Genomic DNA, 24,298 nt, shown 5'->3' with positions numbered 1-24,298 from the left:
TTTCCTGAACTCCCTCTTCTAGTTTTCAGAACCGCCCATTAGATCTCCATGCTCCTTATTGGAAGCAAACTCTTCACAGACCTAGTCGCTGGTTGCTAGAAGCTGGGAATGGGTGATAGGGGAGGGATCACTGGATGATTCCCTGTTCTGTTCACTCCCTCTGAAGCACCTGGCATTGGCCACTGTCAGAAGACAGGATGCTGAGCTAGGTGAACTTTTGGTCTGGTACAGTCTGGCCGTTCTTATATTTTTATGACACGCCAACTCAAAACAGCACCAGACCCTGCAAGAACAACAAATGCAAAACCTGCAGACATATCTCCACAGCTGCAATGATCAACATCTCCCCCCTTCCACATCGCATCTTTTCAAATCTGTGGGTCCTGCGCAGTCTATCACAACATGTAGTGTACCTTGAACCGGGCACTAACTCCCCCCAAAGCAACTATGGGGGTGGAACCAAACACTTGAATGAATTCCCACAGAAAAATGTATGCCTTTGCTTAGAGTCCTCAATTCTGCCCCTCTTCAGCCAGCCTGAATTTGATTGGCACCTGAGTTCACATCTCCTTGTTAACCATTCTGACCACCTGGTGCTAACCATCTTCCCTCTCTTGTCTTCACACATTCCTCACTTGCACAAAGGACAGTTCATTTCTGAGAAAGCAATTTCTCTTGCAAAGGAACAGGCAGGATTTCTCAGGGTATGTCTACACTATAAAGTTAATTCGAACTAACAGATGTTAGTTCGAATTAACTTTGATAGGCGCTACACATACAAACCACTAGTTCAAACTTAATTCGAACTAGCGGAGCACTTAATTTGAACCAGGTAAACCTCATTCTACGAGGACTAACGCCTAGTTCGAATTAAGTAGTTCGAATTAAGGGCTGTGTAGCCACTTAATTCGAACTAGTGGGAAGCTAGCCCTCCCCAGCTTTCCCTGGTGGCCACTCTGGGCACCACCAGGGAAACTTGTCTGCCCCTCTCCCGGCCCCGGAGCCCTTAAAGGGGCACGGTCTGGCTACGGTGCCCGTGCCAGGTGCAAGCCTGCCAGCACCCAGCCAACAGACCCTGCACCTGGCACGGCATGAGCCAGCCACTCGCTGCCACCCAGCCCTCCGCCTCTTTCCAGGACCAGGCTGGCAGCTCCCAAGAGCCTGCCCGGAGCCGCAAGAGACGGGCGCCCGCCTGGTCTAGTGCGGACATCATGGACCTCATCCATGACCTCCGCGCTAGGCACAGGAAAGTGGCCGTCTAGGGCAGGATAGCTACCAGCCTGGCCACCCAGGAGCAGGTTTGCATGAAAATCAAGGTGGTCCAGTGAGACCCCCGACTCTGAGCCCTGAGCTTAGAACATAAAAACATAAGAACAACCGTACTGGGTCAGACCAAAGGTCCATCTAGCCCAGTAGCCTGTCTGCCGACAGCGGCCAACACCAGCTACCCCGGAGGGGATGGACCAAAGACAATGACCAAGCCATTTGTCTCGTGCCATCCATCTCCAGCCTTCCACAAACAGAGGCCAGGGACACCATTTCTACCCCCTGGCTAATAGCACTCCATGGACCCAACCTCCATGACTTTATCTAACTTCTCTTTAAACTCTGTTATAGTTCTAGCCTTCACAGCCTCCTGCGGCAAGGAGTTCCACAGGTTGACTATTTGCTTTGTGAAGAAGAACTGTCTGTTATTAGTTTGAAGCCTGCTGCCCATTCATTTCATTTGGTGTCCTCTAGTCCTTCTATTATGGGAACTAATGAAGAACTTTTCTTTATGCACCCTCTCCACACCACTCATGATTTTATAGACCTCTATCCTATCCCCCCTCAGTCTCATCTTTTCTAAACTGAAAAGTCCCAGTCTCTTTAGCCTCTCTTCATATGGGACCTGTTCCAAACCCATGATCATTTTAGTTGCCCTTTTCTGAACCTTTTCCAAGGCCAAAACATCTTTTCTGGGGTAGGGAGACCACATCTGTACACAGTACTGAAGATATGGTGTACCATAGTTTGATACTTCCCCTCCTCCTTCTTCCCCTGGCTTCCCCCTTCCAGCTCCCTCCTCCCAGGTTTCCCCTTCCCCTCTCCCACCCTCTCTCTTCCCCTCTCCCACCTCCTTTTCCCAGTCTCCCCAGAGGTTAATCCCCCCCCCCCCAAGTTTTGTTAAATAAAGAGAGTTTCTATTTTTGAACACACGTGTCCTTTATTTTTTACATCAGGAAAGGGGGCTAGGGAGGGGTAAGTGGAAGGAGGTGAGGAAGGAATGGGGGAGGAATGTCCTGCAGCCCCCCGATTGACACCCCCCCCCCCGGATGGCAGCCTGCGGCAAGTGCAGCCGGGCTGATGGCCAAGTGCTGTGATGTGCCGAGTGTGGGCATTCAGGGCACTCCAAGACAGGCCTGCTTTGCTGTCCCTCATTGAGTTAGACAAGCGAGCGGGGAACCCCTGAGAACTGTCTGTCCGGGGTGGGGGTCGGGTCCCTTTCAGCATAGCCCTTGGCTAGCCTGAGACAGCAACTCCACGCTCTAAGTCCTAACCTGATGCCCTGCCGGCACTGCTTCCAGCCATCCTTAACCTCGGTTCAGGGTCCACTCAATGTGGACATGCTAGTTCGAATTAGCAAAATGCTAATTTGAACTAGTTTTTAGGTCTAGATGCACTAGGTCATATTGGAGGTATACCGTCCATGCCAAATTGGGTAAAGAATGTGAATGAGGCTAAACAGCAAAAATTAAGATGTTTGTACACCAATGCGAGGAGCCTAGGTAACAAAAAGGAGGAACTAGAGCTATTGGTCCAGGAAGTGAAACCAGATATTATAGGAATAACAGAAACATGGTGGAATACTAGGCATGACTGGAGTACAGGTATTGAAGGGTATGTGCTGTTTAGGAAAGACAGAAACAAGGGTAAAGGTGGTGGAGTCGCACTGTATATTAAAGATGAGGTAGACTGTAAAGAAATAAAAAGTGATGGAATGGAGAAGACAGAGTCTGTTTGGGCAGAAATCACATTGGGGAAGAAAACTATCAGATCCTCCCCTGGGATAGTGCTTGGGGTGTGTTATAAACCACCAGGATCCAATTTGGATATGGATAGAGACCTCTTTAATGATTTTAATGAAGTAAATACTCATGGAAACTGCGTAATCATGGGAGATTTCAACTTTCCAGATATAGACTGGAGAACAAGTGCTAGTAATAATAATAGGGCTCAGATTTTCCTAGAAGTGTTAGCTGATGAATTCCTTCATCAAGTAGTTGCTGACCCAACAAGGAGGGATGCTATTTTAGATTTGGTTTTGGTGAGTAGCAAGGACCTCATAGATGAAATGGTTGTAGGAGACAACCTTGGCTTGAGTGATCATGAGCTAATTCAGTTCAAATTAAATGGAAGGATAAACAAAAATAAATCTGAGACTAGGGTTTTTGATTTCAAAAGGGCTAAATTTAATAAATTAAGGAAATTAGTTAGGGAAGTTGATTGGACTAAAGAAATTATGGAGCTTAAAGTGGAGGAGGCCTGGAATTATTTTAAGTTAAAGTTGCAGAAGCTGTCAGAAGCCTGTATCCCTAGAAAAGGGAAAAAATTTATAGGCAGGTGTGTTAGACCAAGTTGGATGAGCAAGCATCTCAGAGAGGTGATTAAGAAAAAGCAGAAAGCATATAAGGAGTGGAAAATGGGAGGAATCAGTAAAGAAAGCTACCTTACTGAGGTTAGAGCATGTAGGGACAAAGTGAGAAAGGCTAAAAGTCAGGTAGAGTTGGACCTTGCAAAAGGAATTAAAACCAGTAAAAGGTTTTATAGCCATATAAATAGGAAAAAACAAAAAAAGAAGAAGTAGGCCCGCTAATTACTAAGGATGGAGTGGAGGTTAAGGATAATCTAGGAATGGCCCAATATTTGAACAAATACTTTGCTTCAGTCTTTAATGAGGCTAATGAAGAGCTTAGGGATAATGATAACTTAACAAATGGGACTAAAGATATGGAGGTAGATATTACCATATCCGAGATAAAAGCCAAACTTGAACAGCTTAATGGGAGTAAATCAGGGGGCCCAGATAATCTTCATCCAAGAATATTGAAGGAACTGGCACATGAACTTGCAAGTCCATTAGCAAAATTTTTTAATAAATCTCTAAACTCAGGGGTTGTACCATTTGACTGGAGAATTGCTAATATAGTTCCGATTTTTAAGAAAGGGGGAAAAAACGACCCGGGTAACTATAGGCCTGTTAGTTTGACATCTGTAGTATGTAAAATCCTGGAAAAAATTTTGAAGGAGAAAGTAGTTAGAGACATTGAGGCTAATGGCAATTGGGACAAATTACAACATGGTTTTACAAAAGGCAGATCGTGCCAAACCAACCTGATCTCCTTTTTTGAGAAAGTAACAGATTTTTTAGATAAAGGAAATGTAGTGATTCTAATCTACCTCGACTTTAGTAAGGCATTTGATACAGTACCACATGGGGAATTATTGGTTAAATTGGAAAAGATAGGGATTAATATGAAAGTTGAGAGGTGGATAAGCAACTGGTTAAAGGGGAGACTACAGCGGGTCATATTGAAAGGTGAACTGTCGGGTTGGAGGAAGGTTACTAGCGGAGTTCCTCAGGGATCAGTTTTGGGGCCAATTTTATTTAATCTTTTTATTGCTGATCTTGGCACCAAAAGTGGAAGTGTCCTAATAAAATTTGCAGATGACACAAAGTTGGGAGCTATTGCCAATTCAGAAAAGGATCGGGATATCATACAGGAAGATCTGGATGATCTTGTAAATTGGAGTGATAGCAATAGGATGAAATTTAATAGTGATAAGTGTAAGGTTATGCATTTAGGGATTAATAACAAGAATTTTAGTTATAAGCTGGGGACACATCAGTTGGAAGTAACGGAGGAGGAGAAGGACCTCGGAGTCCTGGTTGATTATAGAATGACTATGAGCCGCCATTGTGACATGGCCGTGAAAAAGGCTAATACGATCTTGGGATGTATTAGGCGAGGTATTTCCAGTAGGGATAAGGAGGTGTTAGTGCCATTATACAAGGCATTGGTGAGACCCCATTTGGAATATTGTGTGCAGTTCTGGTCTCCCATGTTTAAGAAGGATGAATTCAAACTGGAACAGGTACAAAGAAGGGCCACTAGGATGATCTGAGGAATGGGAAACCTGTCTTATGAAAGGAGACTCAAGGAGCTTGGCTTGTTTACCTTAACCAAAAGAAGGCTGAGAGGGGACATGATTGCACTTTTTAAATATATTAGAGGGATAAATACCAAGGAGGGAGAGGAATTATTTAAGTTTAATACCAATGTGGACACAAGAACAAATGGATATAAGCTGGCTAGTAGGAAGTTTAGACTTGAGATTAGACGAAGGTTTCTAACCATTAGAGGAGTGAGGTTCTGGAACGGCCTTCCAAGGGAAGTAGTGGGGGCAAAAAATCTATCTGGTTTCAAGATTAAACTAGATGGGTTTATGAAGGGGATGGTTTGATGAGATAACATGATCTTGGTAACTAATTGTCCATTCATTATCAGTGGGAATAGGTCAATGGAGGGATGATAGGAGTTACTATAGAGAACTTTCTAGGTGTCTGGCTGATGAGTCTTGCCCACATGCTCAGGGTTTAGCTGATCGCCATATTTGGGGTCGGGAAGGAATTTTCCTCCAGGGTAGATTGGCAGAGGCCCTGGAGGTTTTTCGCCTTCCTCTGTAGCATGGGGTACAGATCACAGCTAGAGGATTCTCTGCATCTTGGGGTCTTCAAAGTATTTGAAGGCTTCAATATCTGAGATATAAGTGAGAGGATTATTCTGGGAGGGGTGGGTGAGATTCTGTGGCCTGCACTGTGCAGGGGGTCAGACTAGATGATCATAATGGTCCCTTCTGACCTTAAAGTCTATGAGTCTATGAGTTCGAATTAGCTTAATTCTAATTAACTAATTCGAATTAAGTTAGTTCGAATTAGTGCTGTAGTGTAGACATACCCTCACAGATTTACAAAGTTAAAAAGCCAATCTATTCTATAAACAGTTTTTTATAATTATAATACCTAATACAAAATATACTTTAATACCTACCAGCTGCTATAAGACAAAGCCTTATATGAAACAATCTATATAACTACAGGGAGTCCCCGGGTTACGTACAAGATAGGGACTGTAGGTTTGTTCTTAAGTTGAATTTGTATGTAAGTCGGAACTGGTACATATTGTAGGGGAAACTTTAGCCAAACATTTCTCCAGAGCTCAGTTTTATTCTCCCACACCTCACTTCCCTCAGTCCTTTATTCTCAAGCTGAGGTGTCTGCTGAGAAAAGCCGCTCCGCATCTCCCTGGTCTGCTGGGGGGGGCACTAGCTTCGCGTCTCCCTGGTCTGCTGGGGGGAAGCAGCTAGTGCAGGGTTGCCTCACCCCGTTTGTAAGTAGGGATCCGATGTAAGTCGGATCCATGTAACCCGGGGACTGCCTGTACATAAAACAACGTTATAAAATAAATCCTATATAACTGCTACTGTATGTCAGGCCTACACCCCCCAGCTCCTGCCCTGCTTCCTGCACTTTCAGCCCTCTGCCCTGACTCTTGCACCCACACCCCAACCCTCTGCCCTGAGCCCCCCCACTCCATCCCAATTTCTTACAGAAACTGTTGTATTGCAACCCCCACCCTGTTCCCTGAGCCCCCCACAAGGGATGGCAGGTTGTGATAGGTAGGGTTGCCAGATGGTTTCAACAAAAATACCAGACACACTTGACATTACATCACAATGTACATTACATCTTATTTAGAAAATAATATAGTCTCCTATAGACAACCACCTAACCTCAAGATGATTCTTACCAACAGCCACAGGACATACCACACTAATACCAACCCTGGTACCTTCCCTTGCAACAAACCCTGTTGCCAGCTTTGTCCACATATTCACTCTGCTGATACCATTATTGGACCTAACCAAGTGAGTTATAAGATCAAGAACACATATTCCTGCGCATCCAGAAATATAATTTATGCTATCATGTGCCGAAAGTGTCCGTCTGCTATGTACATTGGACAAACGTCTCAGACACTTCGCCAAAGGATCAATGCCCACAAAACAGATATTAGACAGGATCACAAAGAAAAAACAGTTTCTTGCCATTTCAACTAGAAAGGACATTGTCTCAACGACTTAATAGGGACATTGTCTCAACGACTTAATCATTGTCTCACCTGCATCCTGCTTCAGAGACCTTTTAAATCTGCACTTGAAAGGGAATCCTCTGAACAGTCATTCATGCTAAAATTCGACACTTTACAAGTAGGTCTCAACAAAGACTCTAGTTATCTTACCCATTTCAAAGATAGCTTCCCCAATTATCACCTCTAATACCATTAGCTCACAGACATTTACCTCCCCCCCCCCCCCCGCATTCCCCTTCGGTTCTGAAATTTGATTTGTCCTTTTCATATGTGTTCATTTTTTTTAAATTGTATCCTTTGGTATATATGGTTGTGACTATTTTCTTCCACTATTTGATCTGAGGAAGTGGGTCTGGTCCACGAAAGCTCATTGTCTAATAAACCATCTTGTTAGTCTTTAAAGTGCTACATAGTCCTGTATTTTGCTTCAGACATTTATGTTTTCTCAATTTGTTTCCCGAACAGAAAGCTCAAATACTGGACTGTCCGGTTCAAAACCGGACACCTGGCAACCCTAGATGGGAGAGTACCGGTACAAAATTTAAGTTACTTTCACCCCTGCAACCATATGTAACCCTCTTACAACCTATTCCTGCCTCCAGGCAGTTCCTCCTACTTCCTTTCTCTCCTATGACTGAAGGGGTATTCACAGAGAGGCCATTTCACATTGAATAGGCCCTTGAAATACGTGTTAACTACTTATGCTAACCAATCTGCTCAGCCTTGTATTTAGCAGTGACAGTCTGAACATATTTCCCAGAGCTGAAGAAGAGCTCCCTGTAAACAGAAAAACTTGTCTCTCTCACCCACGGAGGTTGGTCCAATAAAAGATATCACCTCACCCATCTTGTCTCTCTTTGTAACTAAACTAATTTGGATTTGAAGACTAGCATTTAGGTGTCCCCAAAACCCATCCAACACATTCCTGAAAGTCAGGATTGCAGAAGGTTGCAACAATCCAGTCCTCAAGGCAGTCTAAGCTGTTGCGTCTGAACACATCCACTGCACAATAGCAGCACTATAAAGTGCCCTTTCCAGGAGCGTGAGGGCTACTGAAAACTGAAGCTTGGTTCTGCACGAACCTCATTACTTAGGGAGAATAATAAAGGCTCATTGAACTGTGACAGTTAGACAAGCAATGATGATCAACAACAAAATGTTAAGAAAAACTAGGTCTACAAAAGCAAGCACTCACCACTTTAAAAGCAAGCAGCCTTACACAGTTGCTGTTCTCTTTTGCCAGGGCTACTCAACTTTGGGCCACAGTGATAGTCACAGCACATGCCAAAGGCCGCAACTGAAGTGTGGTTGCATATACATGTGAATATATATGCAAATATATGCAAATAGCTTCTTTCACACTGCTGGGCATGAATACAAAGATTAAGGCAAGACAACACAACATGCAGGCCTCATTTAAGTCAGTTCTGCTGATTTTAAGAAAATGCAATATTCACCTGATTTCCACCCATATGTCAGCACTTTTAATGAGTAATGACAGTCCAGGAATTGAACTTCTAAAACACATATCAACTGAAGACCAGTATATTGACTCCTTTTTTGTTTTGGCTTCGCAAGAGTTCAGGAACCTCTCAGGCTCTGCCCACAAGGCAAATCAGCCAGCACTTCCCACAGTGCCTGAACTCTTGTAAAGCCAAAACAAAAAAGTAGTCAATATACCTGAATATACTGGTCTCCTACAGTGCTCCCAGCACCTCCTCCCTGGGGGCTAGAAACGCTGACACCCTGTTCCCATCTGTTTCAGCCAGCCCGTCCGCTTGCGTCTTCAATGCTCACTCGCCTGGGAGATGCCTTGCCGTTGTGGAGCGTGTTCCCAGTGGATGCCGTGTTCAAAGGATCCCACCCACGGGCTGCGTGTTGAGTAGCCTTGTCTTAGGCCATGTCTACACTGAAAAATTAAGTCAACCTAATTTATATTGGCACATAGTTGTCACAGTAATTAATTCACTTGTGTGTGTCTACACTTTGCTCCTTGAGTCTATAGAGCATGGTCTTACCAGGCATGCTTGTATCAATTGTACTGTTAGTGTGAGGCATTGTGGGATGGCTCCCTAAAGCCTGTAACAGTCAACATAAGCAACGCAGTGTTTACACCAGGGGTGGACAATCATTTTTGGGGCTACTCCAAGAATTTGGTAAGTGGTCAAGAGTCGCATTCTTCTGTGATATTAATGGAGGAGATGCAGGGTCTGAAATGGAGATTGGGTGCAGAAGGGAGCTCGGTGTTGGGAATTGGGGTGCAGGAGGGTGTGTGAGGTCTGGGAGAGGGTTGTGATCAAGGATGGAGATGCAGAGGGTTTCGGTATGTTATGTTGGGCAGGAGGAGGTTGTGACCAGGGGCAAGGGATTGTGATTGTGATGCAGGAGGGGATGCAGAGTCCGGGAGGGGGTATGGGTGCAGGACAGGATTCTGACCTGGAGGAGCGGTGTAGGGGGTATGTGGGGTCCAGAGGGCGGTGGTGCAGAGGGTTTGTGCTGTGACCTGTGGCATGGAATTGGGGTATGGGGGGGGATGGTTTGCCAGGTGCAGGCTTTGGCTGGGAGGCACTTACCTTAAGTGGCTCCAAAACAGCAGCCCAGTGGGCAGGCTTCCTGCCTGCTCCATTCCTGTATGGTGCTCAAAGCAGCTGGCTGCTGGGGCCATGTGCATATCTGTGCACCACATGCCCTTGGGGGAGGGAGGGGCTTCTCCGCACAGCCTGCACTGCAAGCACAATCCGGGTCGCTCCCATTGGCTGGCTGGATCTGAAGGCATGACGGGCCAGATTCGGCCCACAGGCTCTATTTTGCCCTCCCCTACTTTACACTGACATTACATTGGCCTGAAATCTTCACTGCTTATGGAGGTGGCATTAGTAAGTTGGCATAGCCAGGCAGTTATGTCAGTGGCAGTAGAATTTAAACAAAGACACGTCCATAGTTAGGCTGCCTTGTATCAACCTAACTGTGGAGTGTAGACCAGACCTTAAAAATGCTTTGCAGAGCAATCGGAGGCATCTGTTTTCCTTCCCTCCTTACTTTCATTTGGAATTGTCACTGTAAAATCTATTTCTATTCTCAACCCCTAGGCTATGTCTAGACTGCAAGCCTCTTTTGAAAGAGCCTCTTTTGAAAGATACTTTCGAAAGAGCCTCTTTCGAAAGAGAGTGTCTAGACTGCACGTTGAACTTTCGAAAAAGCGGCTTGCTTTTTCGAAAGAAAGCATCCAGTGAGTCTGGATGCTCTCTTTTGAAGAAGCCCTATTTACATTGAAGAACGCCTTCTTTCGAAAGAAGAACTTTCGAAAGAAGGCGTTCTTCCTCGTGAAATGAGGTTTACCGCCATCGAAAGAAAAGCCGCGTTCTTTCGATTTAATTTCGAAAGAACGCGGCTTGAGTCTGGACGCAGGGGAAGTTTTTTCGGAAAAAGGCTACTTTTCCCGAAAAAACCCCTGAGTCTGGACACAGCCCTAGCTAGTAACATCTACTGTATATTTGAAAGAGTTTGTCTGTCTGTGAGTGTGTCTGTTCAAAAACTCCTCCTAAATGCTAAAAGCTTCCTCTTATCATAACTTAAAACAAGGTAATGGTTTGGTTGTGCCAGAAAATTGGGTTGTGCCTGTGTTATAGCTCTTACGGGGTTCAAATCTCCTCACCCCCAAAGTCACAACTGATTCTTGACACTGCCAATGGCGGCTCGAATTTTACTGATTCCCTCTCCCTTTTGCGAGCTTGGTGTTCCCCTTTTTTATCTTCCAGTATGGCCAGACGACCACACTGCCTGAGGGGGCCATGCCCCTAGTGTCGGGGAAGGGGGCTCGGGCCCTCCCTCTCTCCGAGCCCCAGCTCAGGGCCTTAAGGTGGGGACCTCGGTCCCTGCTCAGAGGAGGGGGCTGTAGCCCCTAAACTCCTCCACTCACGGGGTTCACGGCTCTGCCCTGGGCCACTTCTTCCCCAGGTCCATAATTAATTCTGGCCCTCTGGGTCAGGGTTAGGACTCACTGCTGCCATCCCCCAGCCTGTGTCCTTTTGCGAAGTGCTCCGTGTGCTGGTCTCCACTCCGCCTTTGCTTTCGTTTCTCTAACCCTCTTCCCCTCTTCCTCTTCCTTCCTCCCCTCCCTGGCTTCCTCACACACTTTTAAATCCCCCGCCGTGGCGTCCGGGGACGGCCTTCCCCTGACGTCCTTGCCCCGCCCCCCAGTGTCCGCCATGTGACGTCACGGGCAACATCATCCGCGGGCGCTGGCAGTGGCGGGCGGACCGCATTCCCCGCTTTGCCGCCCGCACTCCCCTCGGCTATTCCCTGGCAGGGGTTTTCCAGCAGGTCTCCGTCCCTGCCTGGCCCTCCTCCGGGCTCCCCAGCTCGGGGCAGCTCTCAGTGCGGGGCGGAGGTGCCCCGTCACAGCCTGGAATGGGATTTATTCTCAGAAAACCAGTCAGAAAAAAGGAGAGAATCACTAGGTAGGTGAAAGGGGCTGGCCCCTCCTTCCCTGTCCAGGATTGCCCCAAGCCTTCTGCTCCCAGGCGCTGTTTAGGGAGGATGGGACTGAAGCTGCTTTCCTACTCCCAGTTTCATACGGGAACTTTGCGGGCTGTTCACCTTCATTAGAGAGCAAGGGGAAAGTGCACAGTTTGCTGCATTCCTCACTCTGTCTGGGGAGCACAGGGGGGCAGACAAACCTGAACCTGTGCACCCTACCCCCAGCTGTGCCCCCTGGAGCTGCAGCAACCATGGAGAGGTGCTTCTAACCTGGCCCCAAACTGCTGTGGTTGATAGGGTGGGGATAGGGTAGTTCTCTCTTCCTGCAGCAGCCTACAAACTGAATCCCTTGTCCCCAGCCCTACCCCAGAGCAATGATTTAAATGAAGAAAAACAAAAATTACTTGAGTTAAGGACGGAAGCAATGCAGAGTACATTTTGTAATATAAAATAATAATAAACATCTCATGTTGTGTTTCAAGCACACTAACTCCTGGGCACACGATATATGTGTTCACTAGTAGAGAGGTCAAGTGAAGAACAGGAAAGAAGAGGTCACTAACCCAATGAAAGGGAGAAAAAAGAACCTTTTGCTATACACCAAGCTTTTACTCCATACCCATGACTGCTGGAGGAAGGATATCTCGAGGATCAGAGTAGATATGGACCCAAATCAAAGACCTGAATCTTAAACACACAAGTCCTCGACTGAAATCAAAATCCAGATTGGAAATGTGTAACTGACCCCATATCTCTGTAATGGTCTCAATCTAAATCTCTGATCGGAACACAGGAACTCTGGGAATATTCAGAATCAGATGTGATCTTTGCGGTATGGGCTTATGTCTAATCAATATACAAATGAGAAATGGGGTAGCAGTATTGCCAATCCAAAGCATTAAGAAGCATGAGTCAGTCAGCCTGCCTTTCCCTCCTTCCCAAAGATTGATTTAAAAAAGCATGAGATTTTGAAAGTGATGAATATGGAGTGTTCCCTTCTGGTTTTTTAACCTTTATATTCAATATCTCAAGCTTTTCTCTGCCGTTATGAAGACTGGGTACTTACTTTAATAAAAGGTGAAATTCTCACACAGTCATGACTTCGGGAACTGGGGCATTAAGAAAAACACCAAATGATAAAATGTGAGAGTTGGCAACACACACTGAGTTAGCCACTTGTTAGTGGGCTGGTGTACCTGGTGCGTAATAAGTTCTCTAGGGTGTGATTTCTAAAAAACACTAAAGCATTGCCCATTAACTGGTCTGTGTAGCTGCTGCACTTTAAGGTAGTAGTGAAATCATACTATATTAAAGCACACTAGAGAATCTTTTGTGTGCACCAGCAGGGTCTATAGCCCACTTTAGAATTTGAGCCTCCATAGGGAGTTATCCTACTGTGTTGACAAATCCAGTGATATTATCCCCTGCCAGGGGCATCACAGCCACAGAACTGGGACAGGAGCCCAGAAATCCAGGTTTCTAATCCTTCTCTCGCATTCACTCTGTTTGTTGTGCAGGCCAAACCACTTACAGCATGATTTCCAGAGGTGATGAGCACTAGCGTTGCCATTCCAGCCCCACCCAGTGCACCTGCCTTGCAGGCAGGCATTTTTGTGGCAGACAAGCCCTTTCATAATCTTTCCCTTGCCCGGGATTTCAGCAAGTCCGAACAGCCAGTTATGTGTCAAGGAGCAGCTCTCTTTGGAGGTTCTCGTGGGTTAACAGAAAAGCCAATGCAGAACACAAACAAATCTTTCACCCCAGCATCCCAGCAGTGTGACTGGGTTGTGCTTAGTCCAAGTTCCCCACCTGAGTCTAGCATTCATCTCAACTCAAGTTCTTCCTCCCAGGTTCTTATTTCCTTTAGGCCCGTGGTCACCAACCAGTAGATCACGATCTACCGATAGATCTCGGAGGCTCTAAGAGTAGCTCTTGAGCCCTCGCTGAACTGCGCGCCTGCGCAGTATATTTACATTAGATTACCTCATTTGAGGAGCAGCTACTCACTGAGCAACAGCACAGGTGAGTAGCTGCGAGGAATGGTGGGAATTTTTTTTTTAAGTAGCAGTATAAGGATTGGGGATAGCAAGTGATGGAGAGGAGGAAAATAGAAAGGGCGGGGCTTCAAGGAAGGTGCGGGGCGGTAGATCTTGGCTTGATCTGTCATTTAAAAAGTGATCTTGGGTGTAAAAATGTTGGAGACCACTGCATAGGCCTTTTGCCCCTACCAGCGTAATGTCTTTCTCTGGAGTCTGGGTAGCAGGTCTGTGCCCTGCTACTCTTCTCTTGGGACAGAGGATGATCCTGGCCAGGTTTTTGGGGACCCCTGGCTGAGACCAGGAACTGCTGAATGCCAGATGCCGGCCAGCAACCCTCTGTAGAAGCTCTTCTTGCAGGTTGTGCCAGAGAGCTCAGGTTCTAGGCCCTAAAAAGGGGAGGGGGACACAGGCTTCTGAACCACCTTGCTGCCCCCTCAGCCTGGTGCTGCCCCCCTAAGACCCTGCCCTCACCCCTTTTCTCCTGAGGACCCACCCTCACACTGCCCCTTCCCCACAAGTCTCCCTTACCACCTCTTCCCCCTAAGACTTTGTCCCGTCCCTCACCCTTATGCCTGATAAAAAGTGGAAGGATCCATGCCCCCCATTCTGGTGCCCCTGGATCAGGCTTCTGCTAGAGACTCCCCTCCTCAGGCACCTCCTGTCTCCCTTTGGAGTGAGCTTGGGTAACCTTCACTAGGCCCAGGTTCTTGTTTACTAATCAGCCACCTGGACAGTCAGTGACCCTAAGTGGGGCTCCATCAGGCAGTCATGGGCACCTTGGGCCCTAGCTTCCCATAAAGAGCAGCTGCCCCAGCACAGAGCTTCAGATACCCAGCACCTCTGAAAATGAGACTCTAAACCCATCATGTCTACACTATAAAGTTACATCGGCCTAACGGCATTACCCAGGTATGCCAAAAATCCACACCCCTGAGCAATGCAGCAAAACCAACCTATCTCATACCACTGCTATGTCCATGGGAGGGCTTCTCTCACCAACATCACTATCACCTTTTGTAGAGGGGGATTTACTATGCCAATGGTCCTGTCAGCATAGTAGCATTGTCAGTGATGTGCTTCAGCAGCACAGCTTTGTGAAAGAGGGTAAAAATACCTGCCTATTGGGCCTGGAGAAGATTAACAGAGCTTTGTAGTTGAAAAGTATTATGTGTTAATCAGCCATATTTCTGTAGAAGGGTCCTTTTGTGCTGTCAGTCATAGTCTTTAAAAGCTCCTTTGGGTTAGAGGTAACAGAAATTAATTCTCACTTAGCCCAGCTGTATATATTTGCTCTTAGTATTCCCTCTAATTTTTTCCATCCATTTGCAGAATAAATTTTGTTATGTGCACCGAGACATATGTGGATGTGCACTACCAGCAGAAACACATGCTACCTGCTCTGCAAATTATCAGAATAGAATTTGAATCTCTCCTGGGTGGTCGCCCAAGCACTCAGCTTCCAGGGAACACCGTTGACTAAAACACTGGTGAGCCCTTTGAAGGCTGTGGCCCCATTAAGCATTCATTTGGGTGGCTGCCTGGAAAAGGGCAGGATTTTTCTAGTATTTAAGGGCTGATTTTAGGAATTGATGTTAGGGATCAGATGATCTTCTTTCCCCAAAGGGCCACGATAGCTACGTTTAGAGCAGGACAGCCATTTTTAGTTTCTTACCCTTTTAAAACGACTAAATCTTGTCTGTCAGCTTCGTATATGAATTATTCCATTTCTAGGCAAGCCTCTTGACTACAGCAAAACAAAAAAGCTGCATTGTTTGGTTAAAAGGTGCATGTCACGGAGTATTGCATTTGTCAGTGAAGTAAATAAGCTGCCATTGGCCTTATCCCCAGTTGTGGCTTTATGCAAGAGCAGACCTTGCTGAAGCTTTGTTGCAAAGCTGGTACATTTAACAGAAGAATGAGCAATAAAGCAACGTAGAAACTTGTGCTCCTATGACATGGCTGTAGACTCAGATAAGGGGAAAACTAGCTGTCCTTTTTCCAGCCCATAGGCAATATCTAGGCAGTACAGCAGAGAGGAAGATGAGTTTGCAAAGTCTCTTCAGATCCTTTTTTAGTCCTTTGCTAACTTAAATCCAGACCAAAAACGTGGTCTGACGAAGAAGACACTGGTGCTGTTTTCTTGCTGTGTTTTATAATAGGCTGAATCTTTCTCTTATGGACAGACAAGTCTGTTCCTGCTCTCATTGACGGGGCTTTAGCTGCTGATCGCAATTGAAGCAGATCATTTTCTGTTAGGCTACGTCTACACTGCGGGTTTTTTGTGGAAGAGGAAATGCAAAAGGAGCGCTAATTTGCATAGCTTGTGTTCTCATTTGCTTATCTTCTTCCAATCCTTTTTGCAGAAGAGGTTTTTTTTTATAAAAAGCTCTATGTGGACGGGACCATTTGTCGGGAAAAACAACCTTTTGCGCAAGAGCCCTTATTCCTCAAAAAATGAGGTTTACAGGCTCTTGTGCAAAAGGTTTTTTTTTCCCGACAAATGGCCCTGTCTATCCAGGGCTTTTTATAGCAAAAATCTCTTCTGCAAAAAGGGCTACGTCTAGACTGGTATGATTTTCCGGAAATGCTTTTAACAGAAAACTTTTCTGTTAAAAGCATTTTGGGAAAAGAGCATCTAGATTGGCACGGATGCTTTACCGCAAAAGCACTTTTTGCGGAAAAGCGTCCGTGCCAATCTAGACGCGCTTTTCCGCAAAAAAGCCCCGATCACCATTTTCGTGGTCGGGGCTTTTTTGCGGAAAACAAATCTGAGCTGTCTATACTGGCCCTTTTGCACAAAAGTTTTGCGCAAAAGGACTTTTGCCTTAACGGGAGCAGCATAGTATTTCCGCAAGAACACTGACAATCTTACATGAGATCATCAGTGCTTTTGTGGAAATTCAAGCGGCCAGTGTAGACAGCTGGCAAGTTTTTCCGGAAAAGCGGCTGAAACTGGCCAGTCTAGACACAGCGCTGATGTAATTCATCAGTGGTTACCTATAACTCTCCTGCAATTCAGTGATTTTGTATGCTAGCTATAGGCTATGTGGGAGTAGGACTAGGAATCGATGCTCCCACACCAAGGCAGTGTAAAAGGCACCCATATTGGAGATTTGAAGGGATACAGATGTTCATCTGTCCAGATCTCACAAGGGGAAGCCTGGCTGCCATAAGAACACTTTGAAGTCACTTATGAGGAACACCGCTTAGAACAGCCTAAGGGCTTCTCCAGTTTATTCCAAAGGACTATCACACAGTATCCCAGGACTGGAGAGCATGAAGGTGGCTTAAAATCACTTTTGAGCACCCTCATTCTCCTGAGTTGCTCTGTACTTTTCACAGTCACAACTGAGAATCTGGGCCAATGTTTTATTTTAATTATCTATGGTCAATTAGAGTCTTTCTTGCTTTGTACTTCATGGTTTCCAGTAATACCCTCCCCCTAGTAAGCCAAAGCAGCATTACTATAATGAGATCATAAACAATCCATCTGGCTGAATCACTTTGATGTGAATTTCATCCTCTCTTTCCAAGCCCTTCACTGCAACACTAAAAGTCTGTGCAACAAGACTTTTCAAGCAAAGATAGGAAAATGATACAGGTTTTTGCATCTCCCCTCACTTCACCAGCCCATAGTAATGCTGGAAGGGCCTAATCCTGAAATTCATCCACACCTCAAAAAATAACTCAGTTTTTGGGTGCATGAATGTAAGATTCACCCCTAAATTAAGATTCACAAATACATATTTAATACTTTTAATGTATATAAATAGATTTTGCATAACTTACAACAGCACAGTTGTTGCAGCGTGATCTTTGTATGTTGGTAGTTATGCAGCAGCTAATTACTGATGGAGGGCTCCCTAGAGTTTGCAGTCGGATTTCTATAGTGCAAGACGTGTGCATTGCAGACAGGTGTGAAGCAGAACCATCCCTACCAATATACAAAATAAGCAGATGCTTAAGGTGCCATGAAATTTGGGCACCAAATTGCCCCGAATTTTGTGGTGCTCTAGGTAGCTGCATGCTACATGGCTCCAGCGGCCAGCCCCATCTCCCATCCGGCCCTCCCATTGGCTATGCCCAGTATGGCCATCCCAAGATGCGGGGCTGTAGCCCAGGACAACCACCCTGTTTCACCCCTGCTCCAACCCCACTTTGTCCCCACTCCACCTCTGCCCCCCAAGTCCTCTCCCCTGAGCGATGCAGTCCGGGGGATTAGCAAGGAGCTTGGCGCCTACAACAAAGGTTAGGCCTGCTCCCAAAATCACTGGTGGTGATAGGAAACAGAGAAGTTCAGCCTCAGCCCACATCTCTCCACTGGCTTCCAGCCGCTGCCAGTGAATGTAGGAGGTTGTCCCACCTTTTCCGTGAATATCAGAACAGTAACTCTGATGATGATGGTTCCCCTTTTTACTTTAATATCACAGCATCATTCAGCGCATATATTATTTGTATTTGATTTAATGTTTTTCTCTGAATCATTCTTTTTTTAACTCATAAGAACATCCGTATTAGGTCAAACCAAAGGTCCGTCTAGCCCAGTATCCAGGCTTCTGACAGTAGCCAACGTCAGGTGCCTCAGAAGGGATGAACAGAATAGCCAATCATCGAGTGATCTGTCCCCTCGCCCACTCCCAGTTTCTGACAAACAGAGGCAGACACCATTTCTACCCATCCTGGCTAAAAGCCATTGATGGATCTATCCTCCATTAACTTATCTAGTTCTTTTTGACCCTCTTATAGTCTTTGCCTTTACAACATCCTCTGGCAAGCAGTCCCACAGGTTGTATGAAGAAATGCTTCCTTTTATTTGTTTTTAACCTGCTACCTATTAATTTCATTTGATGACCCCTACTTCTTGTTTATGAAAAGGAGTAAATAACAATTCCCTATTTATTTTCTCAAAACCACTCATGATTTCATAGACATATATCCCATCCCCCCTCCCATAGTTGTCTCTTTTTCAAACTGAGAAGTCAAAGTCCTATTAATCTCTCCTCATCTAGAAGCTGTTCCATACCTTTAATAGTTGTTGTTGCCCTTTTCTGTATCTTTTCCAATTCTAGTATATCTTTTTTGAGATGAGGTGGCCAGATCTGCATTTGGTATTCAAGATGCAGCCATACTATGGATTTATACAGAGGCAATATGATATTATTTACCTACCCTTCCCTAAAGATTCCAACATTCTGTTTGCTTTTTTGACTGCCGCTGCACATTGAGTGGATGTTTCCAAAGAACTAGCCACGGTGACTGACTCCAAGATCTCTTTCTTGAATGGTAACAGCTATTATGGGATTATGTTTTCCAATGTGCAATACTTTGCATTTATCAATATTGGTTTTCATCTACCGTTTTGTTACCCAGTCACCCAGTTCTGTGAAATCCCTTTGTGACTTTTCACAGTTTGCTTTGGACTTAACTATCTTGAGGAGTTCTGTATCAGCCACAAATCTACCCCTTTTTCCTGATCATTTATGAATATGTTTAACTGAACAGGCCGCAGTTCACCCTCATATCACAAGGGGGCGCTACTATTTACCGCTCTTCATCCTGAAAACTATTTATTCCTACTCTTCCTTTCCTATTCTTTAACCATTTACTTATTCAAGAGGGGACCTTCCTTCTTAGCAGGGGCGGCCCGTGAGCCTAGGTGAACTAGGCAGTTGCCTAGAGCGCTGCTGGCCTGTGCGCCCGATGATGACATCACGGCCACTGATGGCCATACAGGCGGGGGCGCCAATTGCGCCACCTGCCTGGGGCGCCAGCTGCCGCAGCTGGCCTCAGCCCACTCCTGCCTCTTATCCAATGACAGCTTACTTTGCTTAGATGCCTTTGGTGAATTAATTTTGTCAAAGGCTTTCTGAAAATCTAAGAACACTGTATCCACTGGATGCCTCTAGTCCAGAGGCTTGCTGACTCCCTCAAAGAATTCTAGTATATTGGTGAAGCATGATTTCCCTTTACAGAATCCATGGTGACCCTTTCCCAACAAGTCATCTTCATCTATGTGTCTAACAATTCTGTTCCATACTGTCATTTTAACCAGTTTACTTGGCACTGAAGTTACACTCACATTCCTAGTAAGTCTATAACCCTGTGAATGGTTAAGTTAACCAGTAAGCCAGAGCTTATTGGTTAATGTTGACGGTTACATGCAGACTTCCGCCATGTTTCTGGGGAGCTGGCTGCCTCTGCGGATGTGTGCCACCATGTAACAGCTGAGTTTTTTTACTGGTTACACAGTTACACACTTACCTGCTGTCAACATCCCTAAAGCTTATTGGCCTGTAAATGCTGGGATAGTCTCTGGAGCACTTTAAAAAAAAATTGGTACCTTGTTAGCTATCCTCCTTCATCTGGCCCACGAAAGCTCATCATCTAATAAACCATCTTGTTAGTCTTTAAAGTGCTACATAGTCCTGTATTTTGTTTCAGCTACACCAGACTAACACGACTACATTTCTATCACTCATCTGGTATAGAAGCTGATTTAAATGATAGGGTACAAACCACAGTTAGTAACTCCATGTTCCACAGCTGATGGATTTATACTGTAAGCCCTTCGGGGAAGAGGCAATCTTTTTTTTTAAAACCTGTGCAAAGCCCTGTGCAAATTGATGGCACTCTGCAAATGTTGCTTCGTGCCACTACTAATAATGATTGCAAACCTATTGGCACCCTTGTTGGCAGCCTCAACAAGGAATCCTGGCACTGAAACAGTTCAGCTGCTACTCAGTACACTAAGAAGCATATGCTGCCCAACAAATATGTTGAGATGGCCAAAATATTTCAACAATTCAAAAATGTATCATTGCCCTTATTGAAGCAGAAGTTCTTAGTTTTGGCTGCTTTGCTCTAATGATATGGAAACATCAGCTAGTCATGAAAAAAGGCTTGCTGTGTTTGTCTTGTTTGTCCTACAGTGCTCTAAAGAATGTGTCCACCGCTCAAATATCTAGAGGCTCTGATCAGAGAGAATCCAAAAGAGCAAAGCTCAACTGGTTTGGGGTGTCAGCAGTACTGTGTTGTGTATTTATAACAGTAGGGCCAGATCCTGCAAATTCATGTGAGTAAAATTAGTCACACTAATAGATTAATTGATGTCACAGGGAGGGACTTATGAACCCAGTCCAACCCCACTGAAGTGTCTTTTCATTGACTTCAGCGGGTATTGGGTTGGGTTTGTGAGTAATTCTGTGCACGTGTGTTTTGTAGGACTGGGACCTTAATCAGGGAGCCAGCAGTGTAGTAGTAGTTTTAGAGCAGGGTGGGTAATAATTTTCTCCCGGGGTGGAACTTAATGAATTTTGTTACAGGCTATGAGCCAGTTCCAAGCCTCCACACTGTTGCTTGGCAGCTGCCCACGATTGCTGCGGCTCTTTAAAGGGCTTGCAGCTCCGGCCCCTGCCAGGGTAATGCCACATCTAGGAGCTATTTAAATAGGATCCTGCTTCCTGAGCCACCACCTGGAAATTTGGTGGCATGGACAGCAAGATATAAATAGAAAGGAGCCAGCAAGTCACCAGGTCCTGATGAAATGCATCCCAGGATACTCAAGGAGCTGATAGAGGAGGTATCTGAGCCTTTAGCTATGATCTTTGAAAAATCATGGAAGACAGGGGAGATTCCAGAAGACTGGAAAAGGGCAAATATTGTGCCCATCTATAAAAAGGGGAATAAGAACAACCCAGGAAACTACAGACCGGCGTCTGTCCCAGGGAAGATAATGGAACAGGTAATTAAGGAAATCATATGCAAACACTTGGAAGGTAATAAAGTGATAGGGAATAGCCAGCATGGGTTTGTGAAGAACAAGTCATGCCAAACTAATCTGATATCTTTCTTTGATAGGATAACGAGTCTTGTGGATAAGGGAGAAGTGGTGGATGTCATATATCTAGACTTTAGTAAGGCATTTGATACGGTCTCGCATGATATTCTTATTGATAAACTAGGCAAATATAACTTATATAGGGCCACGATAAGGTGGGTGCATAATTGGCTGGATAACCGTAGTCAGAGAGTTGTTGTTAACGGTGCTAAATCCTGCTGGAAAGGGATAACAAGTGGAGTTCTTCAAGGGTCTGTTTTGGGACCCGTACTGTTCAATATCTTCATCAATGATGTAGATATTGGGATAGAGAGTACCCTTATTAAGTTTGCAGATGATACCAAACTGGGTGGGGTTGCAACTTCTTTGGAGGATAGGGACATAATTCAAAATGACCTTAGCAAGTTAGAGAAATGGTCAGAGGTAAACAGGATGAGGTTTAATAAAGAGAAATGCAAAGTGCTCCACTTAGGAAGGAACAATCAGTTCCATACATACAAGATGGGAAGCGACTGTCTAGGAAGGAGCATGGCGGAAAGGGATCTAGGGGTCATAGTGGACCACAAGTTGAATATGAGTCAACAGTGTGATGCTGCTGCAAAAAAAGCAAATATGATTCTAGGTTGTATCAACAGGTGTGTTGTAAGCAAAACTCGTGAAGTCATTCTGCCGCTCTACTCTGCACTAGTTAGGCCTCAGCTGGAATACTGTGTCCAGTTCTGGGCGCCACATTTCAAGAAAGATGTGGAGAAATTGGAAAGGGTACAGAGAAGAGCTACAAGAATGATTAAAGGTCTAGGGAACATGACCTATGATTAAAGGTCTAGGGATCATGACCCAGGCTTCATGAACTGGGCTTGTTTAGTTTGGAAAAAAGAAGATTAAGGGGGGACATGATAGCGGTTTTCAAATATCTAAAAGGGTGTCACAAGGAGGAAGGAGAAAATTTGTTCCTCTTGGTTTCTGAGGACAGGACAAGGAGTAATGGGCTTAAAGTGCAGCAGGGGAGGTTTAGATTGGACATTAGGAAAAAATTCCTAACTGTCAGGGTGGTCAAATATTGGAATAAATTGCCAAGGGAGGTGGTGGAATCTCCCTCTCTGGAGATATTTAAGAACAGGTTAGATAGACATCTGTCAGGGATGGTGTAGACAGAGCTTGGTCCTGCCTTGAGGGCGGGGGGCTGGACTCGATGAACTCTCGAGGTCCCTTCCAGTCCTATGATTCTATGATTTTATGATTCTATGAAAGTCAGAGGACCAGATCAGACCCCCTAAACCACATCTTGCCCAGCCCTGTTTTAGAGCATTGTATGTGGGTTGAGGCATGCTTGGCTGAGGGAGATCATGGTTGGGAGGGCGGTTGGCGGGAAGCAGGGATGGTCGGGGGGGGGGGGGAAGTTGGGGGCAGCAGGGCTGGCCGGGGGAGATCTGGAGGGAGTCGGGGGGAGCAGGGTTGTCTGGGGGAGAACGGGGGGAGGAGAACCGGTCGGCAGGAACAGGGCTGGCCAGGAGGGGTTCAGGGAATGTGAGGGGGAGAGAATTGGCCAGCAGGGAGTGGGACTGACCCGGGCACATGCAGATCCCAGGGCACTGCCTGTCCCGTGCATGGTCCCGGCGAAGCACGAGCGAGCCTGGCTATTGCTCCACAATGCACTTGCACAGCGCTCAGGAGCACGGACAGGGCTTCTCCTCTTCCCCAAGGCGTCACTCCTACGTCAGACGCAACCAGAGGCTCCCATTGCACATGTCCGGTATTTTCTGAATTTTTTTTTACCAGACAGAGGGCCCAAAAACTGGACTGTCCAGTTGAATACTGGACACCTGGCAACCCTAAATGTGTTTGTTCTGTTTAATTGAACAGTCTCTGGAGCAGGTATTAGGAGAAGGGGGAGGATCTGACTGAACTTCTCTAGGCCTTCTGTTAGTGTTTACACTCCTGTCATGGCAACTCTGTTTGCCTCCTCCCTAAAGTAAACAGTCCCAATCGCTTCACTCCCTCTTGGTGTGGAACTCTTTCCAGGGGCCTCTAAGCATTTTCAGTGGCCTTCTCCTGTCCCCCCCCCCCCCCCCCCCGTTTCCACTGTATCCTTTTTCAGAGAGAGAGGTCAGGTGGAAGCACGTGTCCCAGCTCAGGGAGTGCCACTGACTTGTATCATGATGCTGTAATATTTTCAGGGTTATTTTCCATCCCATTCCTTAGGTCCCCCCGATGTAACACTGACAGGTGGAACCAAACCTGGCGCCTCTGGAGCTTAGTGCATGAGCCTCTACAGCTTGAGCTAAAAGCCAGTTGGCGTCCCCTGGCAGAGGGGCAGCTCTCCTCTGAAGCAATGCTGCAATTTTGGGTTGTGCCTCCTTTACAACTAGCAGATGTACTCGGCGCTACTCAGGTCCTGAACTGTAGCAATGTGTGGGGTTGTTGGGAGAGCACACGTGTTCTTTCTCTCTGTGAGTGGGCTAAGTGCCACTACATGGGCCAGTGTACTGCCCCCAGTAGGTGTACGGGTTACACTGACATTTGGCTTGTGGTTTTCCACACATCTGTGCGATACGCAGAGGTCTTCGTTGAGCTGGCTGCAGTGATTTCTAGGTCTTTTTGCCAACTGGTTCTAATGAATTTAGACTGCAGCGATATGGCTGAAGAATGTAGGAACTGCAACATGACTGTGTTCAGTGCTGAGAGTGAGCACATGCAACCTACTGGTGTGTCACAAGCCCCACTGCGGTATCTGCATTTGGGAAGAGACG

At 45.9% G+C, this 24,298-nt stretch overlaps 1 protein-coding gene across 17 annotated transcripts in view; it reads left to right on the top strand.

The window, feature by feature from the left end:
- Positions 1–24,298, top strand: part of REEP1 (receptor accessory protein 1) — a 101,447-nt gene that overhangs the window by 18,460 nt on the left and 58,689 nt on the right. For 3 of the 17 annotated variants that reach the window (XR_012904434.1, XR_012904433.1, XM_075930951.1), the window contains exon 1: positions 11,542–11,653. The exons of 1 other annotated variant lie outside the window; for it this stretch is intronic. Coding sequence is in view for 11 of the 16 variants with exons in the window: in XM_075930951.1 (XP_075787066.1) it covers positions 11,604–11,653 (50 nt within the window). In the remaining 5 variants the exon portion in view is untranslated. Of the gene's footprint in view, positions 1–11,541; positions 11,654–24,298 lie in introns of those variants that run through there. 13 more of the 17 variants (XR_012904436.1, XR_012904435.1, XR_012904437.1 and 10 more) reach the window with 10 other exon arrangements.

The sequence above is a fragment of the Pelodiscus sinensis genome, chromosome 5, assembly GCF_049634645.1.
Source record: "Pelodiscus sinensis isolate JC-2024 chromosome 5, ASM4963464v1, whole genome shotgun sequence".
Taxonomy (NCBI): Eukaryota; Metazoa; Chordata; order Testudines; family Trionychidae; genus Pelodiscus; species Pelodiscus sinensis.
This window is presented reverse-complemented; position numbering and strand designations above follow the sequence as displayed.